This window comes from Biomphalaria glabrata, chromosome 4 (genome assembly GCF_947242115.1).
Source record: "Biomphalaria glabrata chromosome 4, xgBioGlab47.1, whole genome shotgun sequence".
Lineage (NCBI taxonomy): Eukaryota > Metazoa > Mollusca > Gastropoda > Planorbidae > Biomphalaria > Biomphalaria glabrata.
The window spans coordinates 46,033,907-46,051,184 of NC_074714.1; the positions used below are offsets into that span (position 1 = coordinate 46,033,907).

The 17,278-nt window shown below is 34.9% G+C and overlaps 1 protein-coding gene and 1 non-coding gene across 3 annotated transcripts in view; both read right to left on the reverse strand.

Annotated features, from left to right (window-relative positions):
- Positions 1-679: 679 nt before the first annotated feature.
- The window catches only part of LOC106057779 (universal stress protein YxiE-like), a 77,888-nt gene continuing 61,289 nt past the window's right edge, over positions 680-17,278 (reverse strand). For both annotated transcript variants that reach the window (XM_056027265.1, XM_056027264.1), the window contains 3 exons: positions 9,868-9,959; positions 6,431-6,524; positions 680-3,840 (listed from right to left, as the gene is read on the reverse strand). In XM_056027265.1, the coding sequence (XP_055883240.1) occupies positions 3,632-3,840; positions 6,431-6,524; positions 9,868-9,959 (395 nt within the window). In that variant the 3' untranslated portion in view covers positions 680-3,631. The remainder of the gene's footprint in view (positions 3,841-6,430; positions 6,525-9,867; positions 9,960-17,278) is intronic.
- On the reverse strand, positions 15,013-15,129 carry LOC129926104 (U5 spliceosomal RNA). The gene has a single exon (XR_008777795.1). It is a non-coding gene; the product is annotated as a U5 spliceosomal RNA (small nuclear RNA).

Here is a 17,278-nt window from a genome sequence, read left to right on the forward strand (position 1 = left end):
AAAAAAAAAAAAAAAAAAACATATACTATGTTTCTCTGACTTGTTTGACGTAATTCCTGTTACAATTAGCCTGTTTATTGCCCACACATCTCATTCCTTCACGTTGAAATTTATGACGATTTTTTTTCTAATGTAGCAATAACAATACAGTTGTGTATTTATCGCTAGAAGGGGTAATGGAAATAAGCACTCCACTACTAATAAAGTGCTTCTAATAGCCTCTAACAAAAAGTCAAACTCCTAGTCTTCACGTTTGGCTCAGATGTTGATTCCGGCGGAATTGTTATCACCGACATGTGAAATGGCAATTGCAAGCAACTGGCGCTTTGGGATTGAGAGTGCCTTTGGAAATCAGCTGGCTAGCCACCTAGACGAAGAAAAGCCCTGAAGCCAAACCTCTGTTGCCCTGCTTTTTACCCAGACGTAGGAAAGGCTTCGGGAGTCAACCCTGAGAAAATCAGAAGCCGGTGACCATTACACAGTTCGCAGCACATCCGGGCGTACCTTTGAACACATTCAGCTTCTTGTGGAAGGGAGGGAAATTGCTGTGTGGGCTACATCGTTCTGAACATAACCAATGCCCAGGCTTTTATTTTATTTTTATGAGACTAGCCATAGTCAATTCGGAACTAAATGAGGTCATAGAATAACAATAAATAATAGTTTGTAAAGCCAAATAAAATTTTCCTTCAATCGTTTGATTTTATTTATAAATTCTTTATTTTACAAGTAATAACAACCACACACACATACACACAAATTACATAAACGATCGCAAGGAAATACATTGTATGTATACAACCAGAAAGAGATTTTTTTTTCACACAACCAAAAGAAAATACAATGTGTACATGCAACCAAAAGGAGATACAATGGATTGGCCAGATTGGCCTACATACAAGGAAGGAACGTTTGCCATCTATAAATATGGCCTAATACAAGAGAAAATAAACGATTTCTGCATCTCAATCACAGAAGCTTCGGCACTGCACAATTCTCTAGAAAATAAGATTGACTTCTCTAGAAATAAAATTGACTTCTCTAGAAATAAGATTGACTTCTCTAGAAATTAAATTGACAACAGGCCAGATAAATCTTCATCAAGAAAATACGAGCTGAAAATTGATCATTTCCTAATTACAATGTCTTTGAAAAATATAAGTACACATTTTATGAAGCGAATTCAGTGGCGTAGCTAGGGTGGAGGAAGGGGTATCCAAATTTCACCCACTTGAGGGGCACCAAAATGAATGTCCACAATTGTACTGTTTTTTCATTAATTAATACGCCACTATTTGAAGATTATGGTTCAGTGTTTTAAGTATAAATTGTAAGACAAATTTCCTTACGGATAATAAAGATTATTATTATTATTATTATAATTGCTACTTTACTTCTTATTCTTCTATCCTGGTAGGGTCTCTAAATTTAAGTATTTTACTAAAAGTGTTACTCTAATCAAATGGGAATATTCATTTGCTATGAATCTGACCGCTTTATTTTGTGTCTGTTTTAGTTTCTTAATGTTGTCTTGAGTTGAGGGGTCCCAAACAGAGCATATTCTACTATTGTTTAAACCAAGGTTAAATAACATTTTAAATATCATGTTCTTATTGATTTGCAGAAATTTCTTTTAATAAACCCTAATGCTTTGTTTGATTTTTTAAAAATAATTTCATTATTATGGGGATTCCATGATATATTTTCATTTCTTACAACGCTTAGGTATTTGTAGTTTTTAGTGTGAATAAGAGAAGTGGTATTTATTTGTTTTAATTTTTATTTATTATTCTTAATAATGACATTTTTCTGGGTGGAAAAACCTGCTCCAATTGGATTCCTATTTCTGTCATTCATCTAATTCTGTATGTAAAATGTGTGTATCTTGTGTTGTTTTTATTGTTCTATAAATTATGCAATCGTCTGCAAATAATCTGACTTTTGTTCCAAGAACTAATGCTATTTTGTAAATCATTATGTAAATTAGAAATAGTAGTGGACCTAACACTATTCCTTCAGGTACACTTGAGTTTAATGTTATTGGTGATAATTTAGAGCCATTTATTATTACAGTTTATTGTATCCCTATCAGAAAATCCTGAATCGAATGATTTAATGAACCAGCAATGCTTAAATATTTTTTTAAGCAAGCTATGGTGGTGAACTTTGTCAAATGCCTTGAAAAAATCTAATAAAATAGCATCTATTTGATCAATATTATCTAAGCCTTTTGAAAAATCATGAATTAGTCATATGAGTTGTGTTTCACATGGTCTACATATCCTAAAGCCTTGTTGGTATGGAGTAAGGACATTATATTTCCTAATCATTATGTAACATTCTTTTTCCCTCGGTAGTCCAAACTTAACATTGTGTGTCAATAAAAGACATGCATACATAGTAATAAGTAATAGGCTATCAAGCTTTTCACACAAAAAATAACACACTTGACCTACAAATCAATACAATATTGTTCCAATAAAACTACGAAAGTAGCCTAACTTAAGGAAATATTTCATAGCCCGTACTGAATGCTAATACGGAGGAATAGCTAATTTTAACCTGTAGGCTAAGTAATAACTATACAGATCTTATAGTGCATTTAAATTAAGTGTGCAGTTTTAGAATAACTTTTAAAAAATTATAAATGAAGTTATAAAGAGATCTCAATGCTTATAAAGAAATACATACTGTTGGCAGCACTTAAACAAATAAACACAATCACAGGTCTACTATTCAAAATGAGAAAAATCACACACCATTTAAAATAACATAATCTCCCATGCAATATCGTACCTCCCCGGGTGTAAAACGTACCTCCCCGGGTATAAAACGTATCTCCCCTGATGTAAAATGAGTGATCAGCTCTAGATCACATTTGGAGGACATTCCTTGTTTTCATTCAGTTTTCTAGCAGCGTACAATAAATAACAGCTTTGATTTGACAACAAATGACCATTCTGAACAGCATTGATTTGACAAAAAATGACCAGCATTCACAGTACTGACATTGACATTTTGGTACAATAATAGGCCAGTTTGGTGCTAACTTTACATGCTGTTAATAATCAGTCATACTCATAATTTATGCAAATAATAGTTTACATGTATGATTAAATATATGTTAGGTTTGTATTTCTACAGGTTCTGGGACGGCTCTAAGCAAGATTTGAAACTGAAAACCTAACCTTTGGATTTATGTAATCTATATGAAAATTATTAACCTTTGTTTTAGCGTAAAAAAAGAACAATCTATGTAGCCTTCATTATAATTGAACCCATAAGCTTTCATGCGTCTCGAGCGTGTAGAGCTAGCTATTCTGTAGCTACATCTCATTAAAACTTGTCAACTTGAAACTACTAAATTTGTGCTATCATGTCATTTTGCTGCCTAAGAATTTAGTTTTGTTATGCGCATTAAAAAAATTTTCACTAACCTGAACAGAACAAAAACAAATACCTTTCATACATTTTATATTGAGTCCCTGTTGCAGCCTATGTTTTACGCGGAATATATGTTTATTCTTTTTTTTTTATGTGAACTTATACACGAAATTGCATTGGGACTCTCGAGATGTCATGTGTGGAGAGCTTCCTGTCTGTATTTCTCAAGACGTCACGTGTGGAGAGCTCAGTGTTTTTTATCCTCTTTCTTCTCTTTGCTGGCTGGGGCTGCTGATTTCTCTTTCACTTCCTTCTTCAATCTCTCTTTCTCCTCTTTCTCAATCTCTGAAGGCAACTTGTGTCTGCAGACTAGGACAGGGATGGGCGAGTGGTGAACGATGTAGTCGCTGACGCTGCCCATGATGGTGCGCCTGACTTTGCTCTGGCCGCGAGTGCCTGCAGACGATACAGAATAGAAAGTGGAAATCAGTGAACGCGCTTTTGTATTTGAGGAACCGTGAGAGAGATCGGGAGTGAATGAAAGAAAGGGAGGGCGGGGAGAGAGGGGGAAAGAAAGTGAAAGATAGAAAAAAAATAGAGAGGAGAGGGAAAGAAAGATGCAGTGGGATAGAGGAGAGGAGGAGAGTGGAAGAAGAGAGGGAAAGAAAGATGCAGTGGGATAGAGGAAAAAAGAGAAAGGGAGAGAGAGATGTGTTGGGGGGATATACGAGGAAAGAGAGGGGTAAAGAGAGAGAGAGAGAGGACTGTGTGGCGGATAATAAGAAAAATGGACAAAAAGTAGAGAGAAAGAACGTGGAAGAAGAGATGGAAGAGAATAGAAAAGAAACATGTTTTCCTTTCGAAAAGCATTACAGTCAGTTTAGAAACTGGAAAGGGAGAAAGAAACAAAGGGCGAGAAACAAAGAGTGTGTGGGAGATTGACAAACAAAAGGAGAGAACAAAATGACGGCTGAGAGACAAAAATAATAGTGTATATGTGTGTTTATGACAGAGCGTGTGATTTAGTAAGGGAGAGAGAGAGAGAGATACAATCGGATTTGACGCAACGAGGTTGCCATGGAGATACACTCGAGTGGAATGACAATAACCATCACTGACCCATGTACAAAGACAAAGCCTGTCAGACATTGGATCGCTAGCCAGAAGATGAAAAGAATTTATTTATTCGTTATGATCTACATGCTTAACTCTTTCTCTCCGTAATTATTTACCACATTGTGGTGGAATCAACATTGGTATCGTCAGTTAGGAGAGAAAGAGTTAAAGCATTTCCATCTCCTCCCCCCCCCCCTTTTCCGCCACAGGACGCCCCACTGCCCTGTTTTAATTGCAATAATAAAATTTGAGCTAAATTGATTAATTTATTGAGGGTATTTTTTAGTATTAACTAATGCTCGTATCAAATGGGCTGACTAATAAAAAATGGCGCAGTAAGCATTTTGACCCCTTCCCATAGGCCTTTCTCATATTCTTCTTTCCTAAAACACATCGCACTCAGGTAGTTCTGATATGGGTTTCAGCGCACAACCAAGAGCTTTTATATTTATTACTATCAATTAAGAAAAAACAAACAACAACAAAAAAATGCAATTAAAATCAGAAGGAATAGGCTTGAAATTTCCCAGAAACCCCTCGCATTTAATGAGAGAGAGGGGGAGAGGGAGGTTGTATTTATGGATTGGGAACTCTAAATGGGTCATTTTGACATTACTTGTAATCGACCATTTGCTATTTATGGATGTAATGCTATAATACTAATGACACAGATTTAATCTGATTAGCAAGTAGGCCTACCTAATTTCAAGCCATACTGGGAGATATGGAGCTTTAAGGATTCGTTCAGATGAAGAGATCTAGGGAGCTTAAATGGTTAGTTTAGATGAAGAGATCTAGGGAGCTTAAATGGTTAGTTTAGATGAAGAGATCTAGGGAGCTTAAATGGTTAGTTTAGATGAAGAGATCTAGGGAGCTTAAATGGTTAGTTCAGATGAAAAGATCTAGGGAGCTTAAATGGTTAGTTCAGATGAAGAGATCTATTCTACTCGGTACATCACATATTTTGAAAAAAAAAATGATATAAGGTAAAATCAAGAGAGAACTTAGAAGATGGAAGTTTGAACTTGTCAAATAGTTAGCATCGAACCCCAGGACGATTTTTTCCTTATTCTATTTTATTTCAAAATGGGGGCCAAAGTTGGGGAGTGCTTTATTAGAAATTTTTATTTATAAAGATCACACATAAGTGATGTTAGGCTTAATCCATAACAAAGCACGCAGCCTTTCATGTTTGTTATATCAATTATAACATTTGGAAGGAAACATTTGTGTCTTTGTGTGTTACTTGACATATACCTGGAAGAGATCTGGACATAGCACACTAAGTACACCACCGTCTGCTATTGTCACGTGATGGAAGTTGATCCCAACAAGCAAAGTAACTTTAAAACGAAAACATATTTTATTTTATAGGAAAGTAAAGACAGGCTTGTCGTTCTTTTTCTGTCAATAATCATAACATTTGGGGCACTACATACGATTCTGATACAGTAGAACAAGAAAGAGAAAAAAAATTGTTTTTAAACTAGAGCTTATCTAGGATGTAACCGCTTATTACTGCCATTTTTTTTAAATTGATTCGTGTGTTGTCATCGATTATGATTAATTATGCAAAATTTCAACTTGATCCGAGAATGGGAAATAAAGAAAAAACGTATTAAAGGAATGAAAAACTGTATACAACATCTCTCATTAAGTAGCATTTATTTTTTTTTTTTCAATAGGAAACGAAATAGTTAATTACCAATAATGTATTAAATAATTGGTTACTGTTTTGTTTATTGATTCATGTTTTTTCAGGTACAATTCAAAGTTGTGCAAAGTTTCAACTAGATCCGAGAAAAGGAAGTGGGGAAGGTGAAATTTTCAAACAGACAGACAGACAGACAGAGTGAGTTGATATAAACTTTGTTAAAAAAAAAAGTGACCAGCTAGACGCATACGAATAAATCAATAAGTTTTTACATACCAGTAACTATAAAAGTGGCTTTCTTGTTGACAGCGCATTCGACAATCTGGTAGCCTGGCTTATCGCCGTTGAGCCGGATGAATTCCCCCTGGATCTGTGCGACAAAACAAGAGATGTTGCTAAGGTCATGACATGTAACTATTTGCAATGGGTAATAACCGTTTCTCGCGCTCAGGGGTCACAGTGTGGCGAGTGAATGTAAAGGATTTCTCCACAAGGAAGCTCCCGACTGACCATACGTTATGGACACTTCATGTAGACAATCGAAATGGTAAGTGAAAAATAATGGACCACTAACACAAGTTTTTAAGACGTGTGGCAGCAATACTAGCTATACTGAGTGAAATCAATTAGTTTGAATAAATCGTGTAAAAAAAAAGGTCTGCTCGAGTCTGAATTTGAGCTCGAGTCTCCATGATGGGAGGCCATACTATTTATACTATTATACAAGCTGTATTGCTAGCATTGCGGCATCTATATGTAAAGCCATTTGCTATTAATGCTGTCTTGGAAAGTGCAAGGCGAATATAAGATCTTTAATCTCTTGTGAAACAGTATTTTTCTTTTCAACTTTATAGAAGCCTGCTCATTAAGACGACCTGCTTCTGTCACATGATTAATCAAATATCTTACCAATGTAAGCTTCATCAAAAGATGCGGTCCTATATCTCACACTTAGGCTTGAGCCTGTATACATTTCCAGTTTTAACCATTGTAATCATTTACAGCTTGAGTTTTTTTTCTAGTGAGTCACGATGTCTATCAAAACTTGTTCTTTTGTAATCATTTCCTGAGTTTGGAGTTTAAAGACACGAAGCTTCAATCAAACTGACTATCATCACTATTATCGTGTCACTGGTCATTGCATCATTCGACCAAAGCTGCAAGTGTATGTGTTTCGCTAAGAGACAAGACTAACATAGACTAGGTGTAACAGGAATTTTCCAAGAGATCTTATAGTCACTTGGCAACAATGTAGCGATAGGTCGCTACTGCATTCTAAAGAAAATGTTATTTCAAAGACTGTATAACTAAACACCCATGATAAAACATGGGGTTCAAAATTAAAATTTCAAAGTTACCATGCCTTAGCATACATACAGACATTTAATCAGCTATTATTATATTCATTAAATTACGTACCAAAGCTATAGTTTTATAACTAAAAGCAAAATATCAATATAGCCTTTGGCTTTCTATTCTTTGTTGAGGAATTATAGAGTAATAACTTAAAATTTTAAAAAGTAACTCAAAGATCATTACGTCTTTCTTTAAAAAGAAAAAGAAAGTAAACAAATATACTTATGTTAAACATATTCAACTAAATGCCATACTTGGTTTTCCATTGAGAAATTAAAACCAAATAGTGAACCACAGAATAGCTGAAATCTAATTATCCGTTATGCTTAGTCCGTAAGCCTCTTTGGGGAGGGGAGGGGGGATAGACGCACGAAGGTGCTGCAGCGACAGGGAAAAGAGAAAAGAAAACCCAGAACGTTTGAAACTGAAAATGTGTATGAAACACCAGCTCAATCTGAGATGTTTTTGCTATGGGCCTAAAGGCAGCAAGGAACCCTCCAGATATCCTTATCCAATCATGTCCCACAATAGAGATTGGACAATTGCGCTCGCTCTGAATATAATATAAGCATGAAAGTAGCGCTATACAAAAACAAGTTTTAAGAAAAGGAGGATTTATATTTATATTATACATAATGCCTCCATTTTTTTTTAAATTATTATAATTTATTTATTTTTAATGCGAAATATAGCAAAAGTAACTAACGGATTTCACGGCTCCCGAAATTGGAAAGTCACAATTAGTTTTGTGTGGTCTATTTGTTATTTTTTGAGTTCAAAAGCTAGAAGAGCTACTTCATATAATTTGTGAGTGTGCAACGGTTATTTTTTTACAAGCTTATATCAACTCACTCTGTCTATGTTTCATGTTTCATCTCAAGAATTATTTGTGAGTGTGCAACGGTTATTTTTTTACAAGCTTATATCAACTCTGTCTATGTTTCGTCTCAAGAATTATTTGTGAGTGTGTAACGGTTATTTTTTTACAAGCTTATATCAACTCACTCTGTCTATGTTTCATCTCAAGAATTAGTCTATATTGTTAATTAAAGTTGTTTTTGTTTTACAATATAATTAAAAGTAATTTCAAGTTCTATAATTAACAATATAATGCGCCGACGCCGGTTTAGTTTACTAGCAATCCGGTGTTATAAGTCTACAATCTGATTAGCGACTTTGATTCACAGTATTGTACATTCATAGTAGAATGTATACTTTAATAAAAACAAATCGGACATAAAACAGGTCTATCATTATTAACATGTATATTTGAGGATTTCATCCAATCAGGCACATCCAAAAATAGCCAGCTTTTTTTTTTTTATTCAGTGTACAGAAAACCATAGACTATATAGTCTATGAGAAAACTGAAGCTTTTCATTTTCTTGCGTTTTTCTGTAGGTCCCATTAAATCGCCACCACATTTGTCCACATCACTTCATCCTCTTTTTCTATCTTACTGAATTCTATTATTTACAGAACGTAATAGGGGTCTTGGCTGTTACAAGTATAAACAAAAAGCAAATTCCTGTGTTTAATTTTTAGTTTGTAAATCTAAAATAGAATATTTTTAGGCTCTCATTAATACGAAAATAATTGGGGGGGGGGGGGTAGATGCCGCGCTATAAGTTAATTATCGCAGACTTTATTCTGGATAAATTTGAACAGGATGGTATTAAATTTCTTTTTTAATGTCTAAGTCAAGTGCAACGTAAGTGAAAAGACTCCGGATATTAAGATCATTATTAAAACTAAATTAATTCATTACCACGATTTACTTAATTATTTGGTTATGTTTTTTTTATTGATTCATATGTTGTCAGGAACAATTAATAATTATGTGTAAAGTTTCAACTTGATCCGAGAATGGGGAGTGGCTGAAATAACGTTTTCAAAATTTGTACAAGACATACAGAGTGAGTTGATATAAAATTTGTACAAGACAGACAGAGTGAGTTGATATAAAATGTGTACAAGACAGACAGAGTGAGTTGATATAGAATTTGAACAAGACAGACAGAGTGAGTTGATATAGAATTTGTACAAGACAGACAGAGTGAGTTGATATATAATTTGTACAAGACAGACAGAGTGAGTTGATATAAAATGTGTACAAGACAGACAGAGTGAGTTGATATAGAATTTGTACAAGACAGACAGAGTGAGTTGATATAAAATGTGTATTAAAAAAGGTGTGTGTATGGGGGGGGGAGTATTAACACTGACGAGTCAACGGAGTGTAATCAACTTCCCTTACATCCTGGATGAGATATTTTATCAAGATATCAAAGATCGATAACTTTGGTTAAACTTGTTTCGCTATGTTTTTGTTGTGTCGTTTTGCTTCAAATACTTACACCGTGTGACTTCATCTTTTCTAAAAATTTGTCTTGGATGCTTTTGACTTTCGTTTCACATTCTTTAATCAGTTCCTGGACTCTGCCTGGACCTAAAATTTAAAAAAATAGCCACATTACAGTTTACATAAGATATAACATTTGAGGGAGTTGATTTCATCGCCGCATGAACCAATAAATAAACGCAGTTTAAATAGAATATTTACTTCAATAAATTGATTGACAGTAAAAGGATACATAGTCAAGTCTTAGCGCTTTTACAAGGATAGCTGTCTTGTCTGTGGTATGCGCCCTGGACTGTCATCACGATGGTCCCGGGTTCGAAACCCTGCCTGCAGCAATCCTTCGCCGTCCCGCGGTAGGTAGAGGCTAGGACCTAATAATCAAGGTGGCTCGTGTTCAAATCTCAGTGAAGACTGAGATTTCTAATTTGGGGATTTTTAGGACGCTCCACTAAACTCTAAAGAGTGCTTGACATTACTTGGGGAAAGTAAAGGCGTTTGGTCATTGTGCTGGCAACAAATTTATTGACCAAAGTATTTAACTCTACAAGTAAAACAAACATTTATAATACAGATTAACACAAGAAGACACTTACTCATAAACGCAAAGAAACAGACCAAGAGTTTCTTATACTGTCTATGGATATTAAGTGCAATCTCTAGAGACAGCCTTCTGTTCTGTCTGAAAAAACTACACATACTTCAAAGGAAACATTCAATATCATTTTCATCACAACCAAGTAGATGTTTGGAGCGATACTGCAGCTGATCTGATTACAGCGAGTTCCCAGGGAACACAATCTCTGACCGCCGTCATTATAGTTATGTTATAAATGACTAATCTAATAAAGAGTCACTTTTAAGAAGGGCACACCTTCAATATACATCTTTTCATGTATTTTTTAGGACTTTGAGAAATATTTTTTAACAAGCCCTTTCTTGAATAGTTATATTTGTACATTCGAATGTGAAGATGTATATATATATATATATGGCTCCTTTTGTCTCGAAAGGCAATGGATGCGCCCAAGTGAGTCACTGGTTTTGGCTTAATCTTGAGACAGGGCAGAATCTGGTGTGGCTAATCAAGCCAATTCTAGAACGGCAGACTTAGGGCTAGCAGACATGTGAAGATGTAAGTCTACATATATAGGCCTAACATTACTTTTATTCTTATTCATATTGATTTAGATCACATTTAAAAAATGCGAATTTCTCATAAGTAATCTGAGCAGACATTTCGTCTCCAGTGAGCTCCACACATCAACCCAATTAATTAATAAATTATAATTGTGATAAGATATTTTCAGGATAAACTAAACAATGTCAAGGACGGTAAACTGAACGTCACTGTTGCCAACTAAAAAAAAAAAAAAAGGAAATATAATGTTAACCATATTTCATTGTGTAGTTGATATGTGTATCTTATCTCCCTTTATTACCGCTAGCTACTTTCCAATATCTATTTTTAATGCGTGAAAGTCTTTCTGTCCAAACTATTTTATACTACAAACAGAAGAACTCATAGACATATAGAGCTATACATTTTAAATAACATAGCTTAGCAACTGTTCTTTTATTTTGGACACCGGATACACCGAAAAGCTGGCTATTTATAGGTTTTTCCGCCATGTCTCCATATTTTTTTCAATTACAACTTCCTTAACACTGAGCCTAGCCCTTTGAATTCCCAGTTAAAGTAATCTCATTTCAAAAGCATATTATGAGCCTTACACTGACACAAATAAGTATTATCACATTTTAATATTTAGGCCTTAATCCTCATCTGAGAACTGATGGCTCAGTGGTCATGGTGACATTCTTGTATGCTTGCGAATCCTGGAATTAACGAGGGTGTCTTGTGACCAGCACATCGAATGTACTTTTTCCCCGGGCTAATGTCAGGTACCCATTAGAGCTGGGTGGACTGAGAGGCGCCCATAGATCCCAAAAATTAAAAATCTCAGTCTTCTCGAGGATTCGAACCTGGGACCCCCGGTTCAGAAGCCAGGAACCAAGCGCTTTACAGGTCATTCACAGCGCTTCGTCCAACAGACTAAGGGATAGGTGAAGGTCAAAGTAAATCTTCATTAGACATTTTTAAAAACTATAGAAGAGTATTTCAATTAAAAAAAAAAAAATCCTAGTTTAAAGCCATACAAATTAAGTTACACTAGTTTTCTACATTATCTCAACGATGTAGTCTGAAGTCAACGAGGTAGTTCCAGATACTGATTAAAAAATTTGCTAGATTAGTGTTTACTTCCCCTACTTAACCTTCTTGGGAAAAAAAAGAGCGCTAGCGCTAAAAAAAAAAATGAAACAAAAACATTTCTTTTATTTATTGTGACAATGGTACACTTTCTCATTTCGATTTGGCCAATAAGAATTAAAATTAACATCAGGTGCTTTAATACTTTCATTACACAACTAATACTTGTGATGTTATTAACCTGCCACTATAAACTATAGAACAAAACTATGGGATGTATAGAATGTAACCAATCACAGGCCTGACTTGTGAAACAAAATAAATGACGTGTCAAGAATCAGTAGGCGGGAAAGAGTAATGAATATTCATAGGAAGTTAACGTCATCTAGGGCCGGGATCGGCAACCTGCGGCTCGCGAGCCACATGCGGCTCTTTGGGTGTGAAGCTGCGGCTCGTTAGTTCCATACGCAAATATTATTTATTTTATCGAAACATTTTTTCAAATAGTTCTGAATATTTTAACGAGAATTAGCCACCGATTCTATTTCTCAGCAACTTGTACTCTTTTTTCACCCCACCCCTCCCCTATGACATGCTTCGTCACTGTTGTCAGTCGTTGGAAGCTCTCGGCCGTCGTCGGATGTTTCTATGTAGGTTTTAAATCGCTTTCGACGCAAGACGAATTAGCATCTTCACCACGTGCTTTGGCTGTTACGAATAGTTTGTTGTTTCAAGTCAATGAGTTAGAAGCGATTATCTTCTCCAGGTTAGAAGCAATCTACAAGTAATGCTAATCTGGCACACTTTGCAGTACCACTAGAAATTTGCGGAAAAAGGCAAACCATTTATAGATGGTGAGTATCTGAAAAACTGCTTCATACATGCATCTGAAGAACTGATTCATGATTTCAAAAACAAACCAGAAATTAAAAAAAAAAATCAAAGATTTGCCATTATTCGCTTAAACAGAACAAGATAATATAGCTTAATTGTCTTCAAATGTAACATATTTGTAGGCGAAGATATCCAACTTTCTTCTGTCTTATCACTTGATACAGATGAGTCTTGCGACATAAAGACACGGCACAAGATTCCCATTTTGTCAGGTATATGTCTTCCCAAAGGTCCAAAAGAAGAAACTCTAGGATTGCTACCACTGTCGTGACAAACAAGAAGAGAAGATATAGCGCAGGCCGTGCAAAAATACCTTGAAGACATTAAGATCGCATTTATTAAAAACTTTTCAATAACACCTGATGGAGCCAGATGTATGACAGGAAAAAATAAAGGGGCAACAACGACAAAATAAACCGCGAAATTCTTACGTTTTACTGCAAAATACACCAAGAAGTGCTTTGTGCCCAAACATTTCCGGCCGAAATAGTTGAGGTCATAAATTTGGTAATTAAGATTGTTAACAGCATGTTGTCAAAAGCCCTCTACCGTCGTCAGTTTAAAGACTTCTTAAAGGAAATGGAGACTCAGTATTCCGACCTCCTTATTGCCAACAAAGTGCGATGACTTTCCAAAGGTTGAAAGTTTTTTTTTTGTGCTTGAATGAAATAAATACATTCCTAAATGATAAAGGCATTAATTAACCTGAATTAGAGATGACAATGGTTGCAAGCATTTTTCTTTATGTTGGATATAACATCGAAATTAAATGAGCTGAATCTAAAGCTGCAAGGAAAGTAAAACCCAGCCGAATTGGTTTGTTTTGAAGAAAACATTTTTTTTTGCAGAAGATATTCAGAGCGGCAAATAACTTCATTTTCAATGTCTAAAGCAGTATCGCGATAAAATCAGAGCAACTTTTGACACGAATTACTTCAGCATAGTTATACAAAAAATCTAAGATGAATTTCTTGATAAATTTAAGCAGTTCAAAACCAACAAAACTATTCTAGCATTTCTGGTACACCATTTCAACACAAATAGTAACGAAATCCACATTGATCCATTTGAAAATGATACTTGATCTCTAGAAGTGCAATTGCTCGATTTAACTTACAAATGAAAATTGAGAGTCGTGTTTGAAACTAAAAATAAGTTATGAGCCAAATGTATCCAAACTTTCTAAAACTATGCAAAAGCATCGCTCCCACTGACTTTGTTTGCTCAATTGTTTGTTAGTGAAGTACAAGTTAGTAGTGTAAGTAGGCCTAAATGTTTAATAGCTTTGGTTGTTACCGAATTAAAGATAATTATCTAATAACGCCATATATATTATCTAATTTATAGTGAAAAACACTATATATATATATATATATATATATATATATATATATATATATATATATATATATATATATATATATATATAGGAATAACACGTTTAAAAAGAGTGTGTGAGTACTATTTATTGTTGGCAAGAAAAAATGTTGTGGCACTTTAAAAACTTTAAAATTTGTAAATTCTAATTTTTGACTCTTCCGACTCAAAAGGTTGCCGACCCCTGGTATAGCGGCCCTATATTCAGTTCTGTAAAGAAAAAAAAATTAAATTACCTATAGATCTGTGGGTTTGAGCTTAATTCTAACTTTGAACGTGCGTTTACTAATCATCACACAGTGAACAAGAGAGACTTTCTATTGACTCACTAAAGCCTGAAGGGCATTTTTAAAAATGTTTTTCATGGAGTTCCACAAGTAATCTATGATTGTGCAAATGATGAGCCTCCGTGAATACGGTAAAAAGACATTTTGTCTCATAAATATAGTATTAAATAGTACTTTTGTAGCCTCCTCTTCATAATTATCCTAAATACAAATAATTAATTAATATTAGCTGTAGGTTTTGTACCATTCATGATTCTTGTGACTCTTCCTAGAGAGGGGGGGGGGCTGGTAATAAATGCTATAACGACCAAAGGAAAATTCTAATTCTCGAAAAGATTTGTCTTCATTTACCATTAATTACTTTGGATTATGTACCCTACAATGTAGGGCTTGAAAAATTGAGATTTAGACTCATTAAATTGCTCCTCTGCACGGAAATCTTTAGTAAAAGGCGAAAGATTTACACGTTTGTGCAGGGAAGCCAGAGTAACAAACATTGAGGTGTAGATCGACCCCATTTAAAAATATTTGATATAAAATAGGTTTATATTTGTATGCATCTTTGACATATTATCTTTAAAAATCAAAAGAAATTCTTGATAATGCAGGTTGCACAATATTTATTAGCTTTTGCTTATTAATTTTTGTTTAGTAATTTAAAAACAAATGATATAACAGTTGCATTTTATTACTTATAAAAAGTCGTTTGCCTTATTGAAAGTATTGCAGGAGTTGCCTCCTCGTGCATTTGCAAAGGGTAGTTAATTTTTTGTGGTTGCATCCCCTTCTATTATTTTCTCTATCGTGTCATTATATACAGATCACCAAAATAGTGTTTGCAAAGATTTAACACAGTCTAATAAATATTTTTTCCATATATAGTAATAATTATAATAATCTTTATTATTCATAAGGGCTTTCTGAGCAGAAAGATAAGTGTTGGTGGATAACTGTTGTAGGTCCTGCTTATAGTTGTAAATAATAGCACGGTGGCAACTTAAATCAACATTTATTACACAAAGCACTCATGAGGTTCGAACTTTTATTTTTAAACTACCACGTACTTTGCCTTAAAGGTCCATTGATCTCGGGATCTCAGGTATATGGTAAATTTCAAGCTACTCGGAATTCGCTTTCTAAACAACAAAGCTTGATAAGTGCCGTGTGTAAAAGAAGTGGATTGAATGGAATGATCCTATTTTCTGTAGACTTAAGTTGCCGTGAACAGAATTGGGGCTAATACAAATAGGGTTTACCAGACGACGGGTAAAAGGAGGGAGTGTTCTCCATCGTGGGGTCGTGTCCTTCGTCCAGCAGGCATCGGACTAAATTATGAAGATGTCCTTCTTTGTTGCTTACTGATGGCAAATATTTAACAAACCTTTACATCTGACATTTTTCGTGAACAGGGTTTGGTTTATTCCGGTCTAATCAAGATAAACGTGTTTCTTAGAACTCTACTTGATCTGTGTTTTGTTGCATTGAAAATGCGTTGGTAGGCTAGTTCAGGGGTCAGGCTGCGGCTCGCGAGCCACGTGCGGCTCTTTGGATGTTAAGCTGCGGTTCTTTGGTTCCATACTCAAATATTATTTACTTTATCGAAAAAAATTGAATCGATTAACTAAAATTAAGCACCGATTCAATCTCTCAGCCACTTGTACTTTTCACCGCACCCCTCCCCATGTCTTCAAATATAACATATTTGCAGGTGGAAGAACTCCACTTTCTTCTGCCTTATCAATGATATAGATGAGTCTTGCCACATAAAAGACACGGCACAAGTTGGCTTTCTGTCAGGTATAATATCTCATAATATGTCTTCCCAAGGATTGCTAGTGCTCTCGTGACAAACTAGCGGAAAAGATTTATCGAATGCCGTGCAAAACTGCCTCGAAGACAATAAGATCGATTTAAATAAACTCGTTTCAATAGCAACTGATGGAGCCAGAAGTATGGCAGGAAAAAATAAAAGAAGAATCTGCGAGTAAATGAGCTGAATCTAAAACAACAAGAAAATGAAAACCCAGCCGATGTTTTGGTAGAAGATAAGAGCGGTGACTGAGCAGTAAAGAGCTTGGCTTTCTACTTTGGCTACTGGACTTATAAAAAGTAAAGCTTTCTGGAGTGGATAATTTACAGATTTGAAAAGCAAGTTGGAAGAGTTGGAGGTCCAGAAATGTATGTACGTAACGCAACAAAAGTGGACCGCTTTCAAAGAAATGCCGCGAGGTGAGGCGCTTATTATATTCGACGCATGGAATTGTCCACCAGATTTCTACAGTGAAGTGAAAAGGTTGGCAATTGGAGTAGGCCTACTAACTATATTCGGATCGACATATTCATGAGAGTAATTAAGCGCTCTCTTGCATGAATAGCCAACTAATACTTGAACATTTAGAGTCTTGTTTGAAACTAAAAACAACAAGTTATGAGCCAAATGTATCCAGACTTCCTAAAACCAAAGCTACACTGAATTTGTTCGCTCATTTGTTTTGTTATTGAAGTACAAGTTAGTGTTGTATGTATTCTTTTAATTTATTTACATTCATAATAAATAATTATCTAATAATCCCATATATATACATATTATCTAATTTGTTGAGAAAAACACTAGTCATAAGTAGATTTGATTTTATTTT